General features: G+C 36.3%; 1 protein-coding gene across 3 annotated transcripts in view; it reads right to left on the reverse strand.

Moving 5' to 3' along the window:
- Nucleotides 1-1,660: 1,660 nt before the first annotated feature.
- Nucleotides 1,661-13,325, reverse strand: part of LOC5564562 — a 328,377-nt gene continuing 316,712 nt past the window's right edge. For all 3 annotated transcript variants that reach the window (XM_001648834.2, XM_021846966.1, XM_021846965.1), the window contains one exon: nucleotides 1,661-3,952. In XM_001648834.2, the coding sequence (XP_001648884.1) occupies nucleotides 2,924-3,952 (1,029 nt within the window). In that variant the 3' untranslated portion in view covers nucleotides 1,661-2,923. The remainder of the gene's footprint in view (nucleotides 3,953-13,325) is intronic.

The following is a 13,325-nucleotide window of genomic DNA, read 5'->3' on the forward strand; positions in this document are numbered from 1 at the left end:
CGAGGGGTGTTTTCTTTTCAAATTGATGGATTTAATTAAAAATTCCAAGAATTCACATCAAACAGATCGAAAATGTTCTTTCCACTGAAGGCAGACAATCTTTCAATCGTTACGCTATTGCTGCCCATACTCGCAATACAGTCCCATTAGGAAAATCATCATGTCGAGAAAAACGCTTCCAAACATAAAATAAAAGGATTTCGTTTCACCGTTGCTGACAGTAATAAATCGTGGTGGCATTACTCAACACATTATCATTGTAGTATAATAATACCTTCAGGAATTACAATACAGTTAAAAAGGCTGTTTTCCATATCTTAATCTAAGATTCAATCCAATGGGACTCGTTATCCGAGTATTTTTCTTGCCAAACACAAATATACCCGCATACCAGTCCCATTACGGGGGACTGGCTTACTATGTTTTTACGCACCGTGACACATTCGTTTTCAAGTTTACAATAGATTCCACCCTATATCCAAGGTATTTTCCTAACTTCAAGTGCTAAGTATATTTGGATTACAAATGCCCTTGAAAGTTATTGTAACAGTGGTAACAGTGATCGTGTTGAAGACTATCCTGGATTTTATTTAACTGCAGAACATGTTCTGGTCGATCAATTTAGAAAGTTAATTGAATGCACCTCGGGGATGTTGGTTTCAAGCTGAGAGTTTCAAGCAATGCAACAAAGCAATTTTCGTTCAGTATGAAGACGGCAAACCTATTGAAGATTTCTTAGATCTTATCCACAATAATCCTGCTGTATGCCATTTTTTAGATGTTGCATGTACCTACTTAGGGTGACTGTGGAAACTCTGGCTGGCCAAAAAATCAACCCTATTTCATGCCAAAAGATAAGCCTGCCGGAGAGTCCGGTGATGATTGACCGGAGTACAATAGTAGTGAGAGCAGTAGCATTGACTTAAAGGGAAACCATTTTGACTATTTTGGATTTAGAGGCTCGCAAGCACACATTTCGAGTTGTGGTTCTACCACATCGCAACAGAAGTCATTCTGGGAAAACTTTAATAACATTGCTTGAGTCATTGAAATTTGTATTATTTCCCCATTTAATAAAAACAATACGATGCAGAATTACAAAACTTATAACAGGGCCAGGTTTGCTTCAACTTCTTTGTAATTCACTAATGGGACTATTATGCGGGTACTTTCAATATGGGACGCACATGATTTGGTATTTTTTTCTCATTTTGTTCATACAAAAATAAAATTTTAAGCATGATTTCATAAAATACATGAAATATAAACACCATTCATGAAGTTAACTAAAAAATGGTTAAAATTCATATGAGACTGTTATGCGAGTATGGGCAGATTGTCTGTTGTAATATGCGTCTTTGATGGAGTCAGGTTGACTTTTTCTTGGAAAAAAAGCAAGTAGTTGAAGTTAAATTTGAATGATTTGTTAATCAAAGCGATATTATTCTTTGTTCTCTACTTTCTAAATCTATCATTCATATATATTATCTATCGCCTACAGATATACCACCCGCCTGCAACTTGTATGCAAGTTATGCTACATTACTCGCAAGGCATAACAGAAAATGTCTAAATTTGTTTTAATTAGGTTGCACGAATACTAACGTTCTTATCACACAGGGTGTTCTTTCCTTTCTAGATCAGAGTGATCGTTTGTCGATTAACTGGTTCGGTTATGTATTTCTGTATAGAGCACAGAAAATTCAGAGTGTATTGTAAGCAGAACAAAATTTCTCCTCATCTCATAGACACACGTACATATCTTCATGGTTATCATGTTGCTGCTTCTGTGGCTGTTGTGTGCTAACTAGCGGTACTAGACGATATTCCTTAAATACGTACACATTCTCCAGCGCTCGGCATACCTTACAAACTACTACATTTTTTAGTTTCAATTTCATAATATTTTCCTCGCTTGATTGAGGATCGCGGACTTACTTTTGTTTTCTTCAATTACACTTCTGAATTGAATTTTATTTACAAGACTGCTGCCACCCGGTTTTTCGTTGCGTGGTGCCCTTTTCTGCTATAAACGTTGATCGTTTGATTGCCTCTTTCCTGTGGTGAGTAGTAGTAGTAGTAGTAATAGTGCGACAAATTCCTTACTTCTTGCTGTTAGCATTGTTATGTGTAAACTTATTCGACCAATTCAAATTCGCATACTTTCCTATCATCTCACACATCTCAAATTCATGCACTTCACCGAATAATTTGAATATATATGCAGTTGTGTGTTGTGTTAGCTCTTTTTTTACCTTGAAACGTACTTTGGAAAGAAAAATCACTTGAACTGCGTCCTAAAAAGCAGTCATTTTACTATCGCTTGCTTAATATTGTTTGTAGGAAAATATTTTCTCTTCACACATTGTGTATAATTTTATGTTTCTGAATTCCGTGCATAGTACAAAAGCTACTTTTTTATATATTCTGTATGCTCATTTTGTGTCTCAAAATCTATCGAATGTATGATATCCGTGCATTTCAAGATAAGTTCATTTTTCGTGAAACTCACTCAGGTAATCTGACTCAGTCAGTATCTCTGATTAATAATTTGCAGATAGTAAATTTGATTGTTCTCTGTTTGATTACTACTATGGAGCGTCGTAATTATTTTCACAATAACGAAGAAATAAATAGGTTTTTTAAAACATCACTGCTACTGTACAATTCAATCAATTCAAGTAGGATTCGACACTAATGCTTCGATTAGCTTTTTGAATATCCTATCTTCCAAGGGTTGGGACGACAGGAGGTTCTTAGCCTTCTCTAACTAATACCACATTTCATAGCCCGGTCTGTCGTTGGCACGATCTTCACCAGTCATGTGGCAAATATATCACTAATTGCAAGGAAACGAGACGATTCTTAAACTACAAAGAATAAATCATTAAATGCTACCCCTCACGTGGGGCTTTGGCTCAGGTCACGCATAGCTCTGCGCAAGGTTTTGCTGCGACTGTTGCAGCTGCAGTTGACACGGATCCAGATGAGCCAAACTCCCGTCCAGGTTAAGGTTCATATTGCAGCTTCCCCGTTCAACCCAGTGCCTTAGGCGGCCTCTCAGTTCTTCCAAGCTTTTCGATTTGGCCTTGTTGATTCGTTTATATTTCACATCCTTCGGTTTGGTCACCGACCTGTGGTTGGACATTACGCGGTTGAAGTTCGTCACAGCTCCCGCCTTGCAACCATTAGTCGGGGGTGTATCCTCTCCATCACAGCTGGTGTTGGTGATTATTACTGTCGTCAGGGTTGTACTGGTGATCTTTGTCGTAGTTGTACTTTGGTTTTCCTTGGAATCATCAGACTGATCGGACGAGACGCACTTCTCCGTTCGGTTCTTGAACTTGTCTCTTCGTTCGCTCACCGGATCGGCCTTATTCACACCTCCTCCAGCATTGCTGCTTCCCGCAGCTCCACCACTACCCTGCGGTTCAGGGTCTTCTTCAACGCTGTAGACAGTTTCCAGAACCTCCGGTCGCCTGAGGAAGCAGTTCGATCGCCTCGTGTTGTTATACTTCATGTTGGTCGTTTCGATCGCATCGGAAATAGACCTTACTATCGTGACGTCGTTGTTGATCTTGTTTCCACCACATCTCGATTTCAACGAACCCCCGCCAAAGTAGATCGAACTGTTACAGTCCGAGTCCACGTCCTCCAGAACCACCGCCGAGTCGGAGTCGTTCAGCGAATCGAAGTCATTGCTGTTGTTGTTGTTGCTACCCAAGCTGATGGCCGGATCCATAACCACGTCGATGATGCCGTGGTCAATCAGGCGACTAGACAGTGTTTCGATGATTTTCTGCTGCCGGTAGATGGTCAGCTCACGCTGGTACAGGACGTTGGAGACTTGCTTCTGCTTGCGCATGATACGCGACTCCAGAAGCAACAGCTGACTCGTCAGGTAGTTGAGCTGTTCGGCCTTCTCCTTCTGCAGCCGGTGATTTTGTTCTTGCTGTAATGGAAGATAAAATAAATGTATGTTACTGAAAGATCCAAGAAACTACGGTGACGACTGATTAGATGGTAACACGTGAGTATCTTTCTTGAGAGCCTTCCTTAGCCGAGTGGTTAGAGTCCGCGACTACAAAGCAAAACCATGCTGAAGGTGTCTGGGTTTGATTCCCGGTCGGTCCAGGACCTTTTCGTAATGGAAATTTCCTTGACTTCCCTGAGCATAGAGTATCATCGTACCTGCCACACGATATACGAATGCGAAAATGGCAACTTAGGAAAAGAAAGCTCTCAGTTAATAGCTGTGGAAGTGCTCATAAGAACACTAAGCTGAGAAGCCGGCTCTGTCCCAGTGGGTACGTTAATGCCAAGAAGAAGAAGAACGTAAGTATCTTGAATTCTTACACCCCTCAAACACATAGTGCTTTCTATGACTTCAGATATTCGAAAATAATAAATGCAACAATATTGCGGATTGAAATGCGAAACTTCTGAAATATGTGAAGTGATTGCAATAATTTCAAAGTTGGCTTCACTCATATCTTTTTGCACCCTGAAGCCAACCTTAACAACCGCATCAGAAGCGGCAAAATACCACACACCAACAAAAGGAGCAACTTTTTTAAGCCAAGCAGGACCCTCGCAACATTTTACGGTGCAGGGGATGACTTTCATCCGGAGGCGAATTTCCACAGCTCATTTCTATTCGTCCCGGTCTTGTGGCACACTCACAGACACTGACAGACAGCTAGACAGTTGGTGGACGCGGCTACCGGTAGATAAAGTTGTTCACTTTCACGGACCAGGGATTGCCGTGACGGAGAAATTCACACGACGATGTGACGTGAAGACAGGGCAAGAAAAGTGAAACGTGTCCCGCGAGGTGCTTCGTTTATATTGGTTTCAACTTGGCTCATATTTGATTTGGGAAAATATCATAATCGATTTGGAAAATTATTACTCCCAACGGATACATATGCGTTCCTTGTAAATATAACAAAACTTTGTTAGCGTTGAAATTGAGCTCACTTAAAACAAATATGCGTATCCCAGGGTGATTACAGTTCTAAATTTTCATTTTATCTACGCAGATATGAGCGAAATGTATTCTCACATGATAGATCAAGAATGTTATGAATCATCCTCAACTAACAAATATGTGCTATCACATAATTGTTGTGCCCTTAAGAGTGCTAAGTCCTAAGAAGATGAAAACAAATTATTATTTTAACTGTCGCCACCAATAGTGGATTAGCTAAGCAAAAATAATACAATAACATATCGACGAAAAGTCCTCAAAAAAGATCTTTTGGTGTCAATCAAAAGATTTCAACCACTACTATTAGGGGAAAAATAAGGTTTTGAGCATAAAATTGCTTGATCCACGGCTACACGTGTTTCAGTAGTTGCACTAGTGCTCCAGTTCCTGCCGTTCGATAATTATGCAAGGAATTTAGAACAAAATTGTGAATTTACATGTAGTTTTAACATTTTTCGAAGCAGCAACTAGAATCTTCCGAATCAAGTATCAAGATCATCTCTGGGAATATTTGAAAAACTGCTTCCATAAGTTGATCCACTACTGGAACACGACGGCAACTACTGGTGAAAAGGAGCTGAGTTTTTGATAAGATAAAAAGCTGCAATTTAGCAAATTGACTAAACTAGAGGCGATCTATCCACAAAAAATAGCGTTTCTAGTGGATAGTGGTCCCGGCAAACTTCGTCTTGCCATCAAGTAGGCTGTTGTAAAACGTCATGTAATCCCTCATACAAAATTACACATTAGTCTTCTCCCGTTTTCCCGATTATTTCGGAGACTTTTCCAAAAAAAAATTTCGCGCCGTCTCGTCGCATCCCTTGTTGAGTGCAACAGTAGAAATCTTACGTCAATCCGTTCATCCATTTTCAAGTTATTTCGTGACATACAAACACCACTCCATTTTATTTATATAAAGATAGATAGATACATAGTAAATGTTTTTTCCATAGTCCAATCTACTGGTACATTACAACCCTTTATGCAAAAAAGCTTAAAAAAAATGCAGTTTGCGGTTTGAGAGTGAGAAAACTCACTAGTCCAATTGTAAATTAAGTTATACAGGATTTTGAAAGCATTCTCAATAAAGAGAACATTTTTACGAAATTCTTCTTCAAAGTTATCTGTCAAATCGAACACGTCAGGCTAATTATCAAAACTCCAAGTCTTAATGACTTCCAGTAAGGGCTGGTGTTCACCAAGGCAGCGTTTTGAGACAATTATTATAAAGTATTTTCACATCTGACATACCTCAGGAATGTCAATATTTTTGTTTGCAGATGACCTAGGCCTCTTATTCGAAGGACGAAACCTGTGTGTTATCTGTAGTAGATTGCAAAGTTTTGTTATTTTTTCGTAATACTTGCGACATCGAACGTAAAGTCACGACAGATAGTTCAAACGAATTGTTCAATATAGGGTAAGTGTTCCCTTAGTTGTGGGTGTTCCTATAGTTGCGGTAGTGCCGGTTTCACTGATTTTATTATATTAGCCACAGAACCAACACTGACAATCGACGTATTGGCTTGTTGATACACGGAATAGTTGAAAAGAGCGTTCAAATTGCTTCAAAACTGATGGAATATCACTGAAATTGCAAAAACTTTTCTTACTTGCACCAATAGTTGTGGTAAAGTGTTCCTATAGTGGAGGATCCCATTGGAAAACAACAGATACCACAGCTATAGGAACACAAATTAAAAATATACCGCAACTAAAGGAACAGTGTACTAATAGTGAAGGTATTATTTTTCACTGACATGCCGTGAATTACTGCGATGAAATCATTTTTCTCATTAGGTCAATGGTCGTTACTTCCCGTTACAACATTAACATGTACATTAATTGCGCTTCTTGAATTTATGCGATTGAATGAAGTTCAAACGTGCTTAGTACCTCCACTATTGGAACATCTACCCTAATTTTCAAATTTCAATTCGTTGTAAATTCAACAACACGGTCATATTTTGGCAACATATTTGCTGGTGTGTGCATGAATTTGATCGAATAATTTCGTAATTGTGAAAACCTTAAAAGAAAGATTTAAAATGAGCCATTAGAGGCCGTTACTTCGCTAAACGGGGCAAGTGGTATTCATCCAGCTTCATTCGTCAATCCACAGCAGTAAGTCTACTATTGCAACTAAAGGATTGATAAATTAAAGATTTTCAATGGGTTACATACATGGCCTAATTCGCTGCTCACCACACAGTAACGCACATGCGCTAGTGTCTATGCACGATCGCACATGCGCTAGTGTCTATCCAAATCGCTAAAAGGTAACGCTAAAAATATTTGTATGGCGAAATGCATCTAACGAATTATTTCTGAAAATTGGGAACTTTTTTAGAAAAAATATACAAAATAAATCGAGAAAACTTCTGCTGATCATTTTGAGTACTATTTGATGTACATAAGGGATCAACCATAAAATACGTAACGCTTTTGGAAGAAAACGTACATTTAATGAAGTGTCACATCGCACTCAATATTAACTGAAAGTTTGCCACTAAAAGCGCAAAGTGGAATAAAACATGTTCAAAATATATTATTCGTAAGATAATAATTAAAAAGTAACACGTAAACCTTCAATAGGGTCCTTTAATATTTAATGAAATCTTGTTTTTCTTTAATAACACGTAAAAGCATTTTAGTGCAATAGCTTTAGTAATTTTTTTAAATTTCTTTATTAGTATCATTTCAAACATTACATTCATTTCTTATATCTAGGTGTTCTGTGTTATTACACAACACTATCATCCTAGTTTGGTAAAACAAATTTAAGATTTTATCAACATCTTGTTCACAACATATTACATTTCAATTGCCGTAGCAGTTCAGATATTTTTAAGGAGAGTTGATTTCACCTTATTAAAGAAAAAAACACGTTGCTTTAGTAATTTTTCCCACCTCAATAACGGCTATATCATATTAAAACTTTAATTTAAAAATCGAGTCCATAAATAAACCTAGACACTTTTGATCATGTTTGACGTTCGCTTAGATGACAAAAATACCACTGGGGTTTAAGTTAACACTACCTGACATTTCGGAAGAGACACGGAAAACAAAATACAGCCAAAATTTGAGTTTAAGCCAAGGGATGTGACAAAATCTAAAAACACATAAACGAACGAAGAACATTAAAATATTGAGTAAACATGTGTTTTTGGCCTAAATTTAAGCGTTTGGCACAAACATTGGGACAGTGCTTTCGGACCCTATAGTCGACAAAATTGTAAATATGTTCTGTTATTATTGTTATTTATGGCAGGAAACTGGGATGGAATTGCTTTCCGCAGTTACTAAATTTGTTAGAAATAACAAATTAAGGTTGAAAAAAAAGAAAAATGTACGTTCTAGTGATGCATTTTAAATTTGATCTTTGTGTTTGTTCAATTTTGAATTCGTATTTTAGAACTTAAAATCTAATATAGGAAAAAATACATTTTCTCTCAACTTTGACCATTTGCGTGATTTGATTATTTTTTTGTGAAATTTCGTTTACTGTTTTAATGTTACTTACTATGAAAATGTTTGAAACGTGTCGAAAAAGTTTTAAATCTGGTGCTTGTTTTGCTAGGACCTACTTGTCTCGGGTATAAAGATACTTTGGGTAAGATAGACTATAGAAATTTTCATATGAAATGAAAACAAAATACCTGTTTATCGAAAGCAGCTTGCAATTATACTTAAAACTTTAGCTTACTGATGAAAATTACACAATTATTATATTGAAGGCTAATGAAGCACGTAAAACGGGCCACAATTTATCATGCGAGTTGAAAAACTTTTCCTCAATGAGCTATGATGGTAGATCCCATTTACCCCGGATGCTCATGTGCCCCGGGGTACCTTACACATTTTTTTTCTGAAACAGGGTAGTCTGACGACTTCCATTGTTTTTTCTTGTGTTTTCATATAGAGTGGGCCAAAAGGTAGAGTGTTTCTTTTCAAGATTTCTAGCTCAACTCAAAACAAAAGTTGTAAATGTCATGCTGGATTGAATGGTATTGAAGTGAGAGACTTCCACTCCAAGTATTATAAAAATCGGTTAAGATTTGGAAAAGTTAAGGCTATTTTATGTTTTGAGACGTGAAAATTGTAATTTTCAGTCGAACTTTCATTGCATGGAACAAAATAAAAATGAAATCTTATTCGTTTTTTTATGCAAGGGCGCTTCTAGACCTATCATAAGGATGCTTTGAGATATATTAGTTTTTGCATAAATGCTTGGGAACCAGTTTTGGCCAGCGGGGAAAAAGTTCGACCCACATGCAATCAAGCGGAAAACTGCAAATTGCCTTAAATCCACATATTATCTTACATACATGTTCAAAATATATTAAAAAAAAAACCTTGGTATCGATCGTGTTAATTATATTTAGTTTATTTACCGGCGTATCGGTCTATTTTGCTAGAAGTAAGCATGGCGCATGGAGAAGAAACCAATGAATACTAGATAGACAGGTACCGTAAGGAAACGGCGAGAGAATCTGTATTAGATGTTGAAGATGGCAGTATTACTTAAAACGTCCTTCCTTGTGGCTAACGGCTTGGCGTGTTTTTCGAATAACACTACCAAGATAGCCCACATATTATCTTTAAATTTAGAAAATTTTCCTGATCATACGAAAAAAATCACAAAAACATTTCTACTTAGTTTTGCAAAAAAAACTGCTATTTTTGGGTATATTACAATTAACCCTATTTTAGGCAATTTTATTATGAAAATTTAGGGTATATTTTACTGCAACCATAAGTTTATGGTTGGTATGAAGTACCGTCAAGCTACCATTCACCGTGCATTAAAAAAAATCTGCACTTCAATGAATTATATTGTTTCTCCAAATGATTTAAAGCTCTGGTTCGCTTAGCACTACGAAGCGTGTAATTAAACCATAATTCAGGGAAAAATCTAAAATTAGTGATGCATTACAAAAATTACTCATAAATTTTGTTTACAACTGTCATGTTTAGTTTGCCTCGTACCATTTACCGTTTACCGTGCACGCTGGTGCACCATTTACCGTGCGTTTAATTTTCGTTATGATTCAATTTCGTATCTCGAAAAAATATTGTTGGTGGATCAGCTATGTTGCTAGTAGTGTGCGCACTCATTTTAAAGGGTATTCAAATCTTTTTTTACAATGAAAGCCATAGACTATTGAAAAAATGACCCAATCATCATTATTTCATTTAAATCGTTGACTGTATTGTCCCAACCATTTTATATACGCTCAAAAACTTATTATGGAATAGTTAAATCACGACATAAAAAAATCCAATATAACCCAATAATTTCATGCCTTTTACACTAATGCACGGTAATAGAAATCATAAATATTGAAAAGGGTCCATTCACAGTGCATTTGTGTTTCGAATGAAACAAAATAAAAAAATCTAATTTGCATAAAATCTCATAGTTTTTACGATTATAAACATCTTACTAGAAGTATCTACAGCGAAAACTTATAAGAATTATGAAAAATTTGATACTCTTCCGTTAATATGAAACATATGAATTTTTGGCGTTTCTACTAAGAGTTTTAAAAAATCCCATTATTAAACAGAATTCACATGATTTTCACTACATTAACTGGGTTTTTCGAAAGGCTTTGTGACAAGAACTACTTTATTCATCAGTTTTACCTTATTTTGCTGACAAAAGAATAATTTGTGAAAATTGTAAGAATATTCTGTGGGAATGTGTATATGTGCACGGTGAATGGAGGCCGCACGGCGACTGGTGACTTGACGGTATGCCTGTCATTAAACAGGGTGTCGATTCAATTTTGAAAATAAAATTCCCTGACTTTCCCTGACCTTCCAGTCATTTTCCAGAAAAGTTCCAGACCACTAAGTTGGGTAATTTGAATCGAAATAAGTAAGATTTTTACAAGAAGATACATATTCGTTATGTTATAGGTCGTATGAATAAACTGATACAAAAGCTTTTACTTTATTGACATACATGTACCTGCCAGATGACATTCTTGAACGTTTATTCAAGGTAATATGATAAAACTGAACAATTGAGAATCTTTTTACTTTTCAAACTTGAAGATCCGTATGAACAAAGATGTTCTCAGCTACTGAACTACCTCAACCCTAATTCAAAATTTTAGGCATGAACGAAAACTTTGGACTCCTTCCTGATTATAACTTTTTTATACAAGAGGCAACACTATTACGATCATCCACCATACATTTTTTCAGTGGAAAAAGCTATCCTGTTTCTTTTTCCAGGCAAAATTCTAGCCATTGCCATAGAACTTTCTTGGAGAATTGCTTCAAGAAATTCCTCATAGATTGCCCAGAAATTTTTCTTGAAATTCTTAAGTTATTTTTCCAGATATTCCTTCAATACTTCTCAACTCTTAAAAGATTTCCTCCAGAAGCTCCTCATCTCCAAGATTCTCTAAAATTATTAGAGAATTTCTGTCAGTCTTAAATATTTCTAAAAATAGCATTTTGATTTCCTAGAACTATTTTAGGAATGCTTATAAAAATATTTTTCAAGATAACATTTTTTTTTCAAATTGTTTTTATTTTTTTTTATTTGAATATCTTTGATAATTCTTCACGATGATTCGTTACAGTTAATATTTTAGGATTTCGATATGAATTACCCCTAGGTTTTTTCCCGGAAAAAATATCTTAATAGTCTTAACGGAATGCATTCAGGGCTTGAACAATGCGCTGATTAGAAGGTTTCTAATGTTTCTCTTGTACTTGTCGTACCTTCAGCAATGCTCCGAGGAACTCTTCTAAGAACTCATCTACGAGTATCTCTAAGTAATATCACAAATTGTCTATAGCAGGGCTGGAAAAAATTCTGAAATTCACTCTACAGTAGCCAAACAAAGCCAATCACAGTCAGCGAAGCCAGTGAAACCCACGTCCATCGCTGCTGCAGGCAAAAAGCCTTGAAAATTGCAAAACACCCATTGCTAAGAGCAACCCAAAATTACTGTAGAATATGTTCTATTTCCCGCTGCATTTCCCGCATTTAGAGCTTTCAATGACACTACCGTTTCAGAAAATTCATGCACCCAACATAGGCTGCTTGATGAGATTCACGTTTTTGAACTACTGTACTGGGAAGAGCCACGTGATTTTCGCGAAATTCAAGCCTACTACTATTACCATTCCCAGCACTGGTCAATAGATTATCAAGACTATTTCAAATGATATTCATGAATTACTATTTCAATGATTACTAAAAATAATAGAGGAACTTTGAGAATCATCCTCAGAATTTCTGTAGAATTTTCTGGGTCCTGGTTCCTTAGTCGAGTGGTTAGAGTCCACGGCTGCAAAGCAAAGCCATGCTGAAGGTGTATTGATTTAACATGATCAATTACTTTGCAGACAATAAACTCGCTTGATGTTGTAGTATTGATATTTTTTCCCTGACCTCAAGTGAAATTCCCTGATTTTCCCTGACTTTCCAGGTCAAAAATAAATTCCTTGACATTCCCTGACTTTCCAGGTTTTTCCAGGTAGTCGACACCCTGTTAAAGTATCAATATTTTGTGTTTCAACCAGCGAACTATTGCTCCACACTAGGTTCGAACTCTTGCCCCACTGGTTAGGAAAAAATTCGTTTAAGGCAATCCATTTTAAAACTGTTGTTACTAAAAATAGGTTAATTTTTCGACACAAGTTTGTTCCTCCCAATTGTAGCCAGTATGTTCAAGGTACACTGTGTGGTATTCATTTCTTTTTAATGGATTTTGGAGGCAGATTTGGACAACAGTCATAATATTCTGATAATATAATGAAATACCGTAAAATGGGGTAACTTTGATAATGCGGGAAACTTTGATAGTGCGAGACCCACAACATGCTAAACGGAGTAACAAAGTTTCTGTTAATCAGTTAAGAAAAACGAATGCAAGAGTAAAGAGTATTAGAATGATACTTCATGTCAAAGCTATTTTCGTTGGAATCAAGTTCATTTGAGGATTTATATGCAATTATTAATTATTTATAAGATTTTAGCATTTTTTAAACGCTCACAAACAATATGTTCTACGGTCACTGTTTGATGAAGCCATAATGAGTTCTTCACTTATCCTTGACAGCCTAGTTGTAGTAGAACATGAATTCGGTCTCAAATCTCTTAGCGAAAACCATTTTTGCCAACTGGGGCCATTTTTGTAATCTAATTCAGAAATTTCCATATAGCGTTAAACGCCTAGAGGTATGCAACGCCCTATACATGTTCCGTAATTCAATCAATTTTGTTCGATTTATACTCTATTATCAAAGTTACCCGAAACAAAAAACCGACTTTCGATTATATGAAAAATTATACATCCAATCAGAA

This window comes from Aedes aegypti, chromosome 2 (genome assembly GCF_002204515.2).
Source record: "Aedes aegypti strain LVP_AGWG chromosome 2, AaegL5.0 Primary Assembly, whole genome shotgun sequence".
Taxonomy (NCBI): domain Eukaryota; kingdom Metazoa; phylum Arthropoda; class Insecta; order Diptera; family Culicidae; genus Aedes; species Aedes aegypti.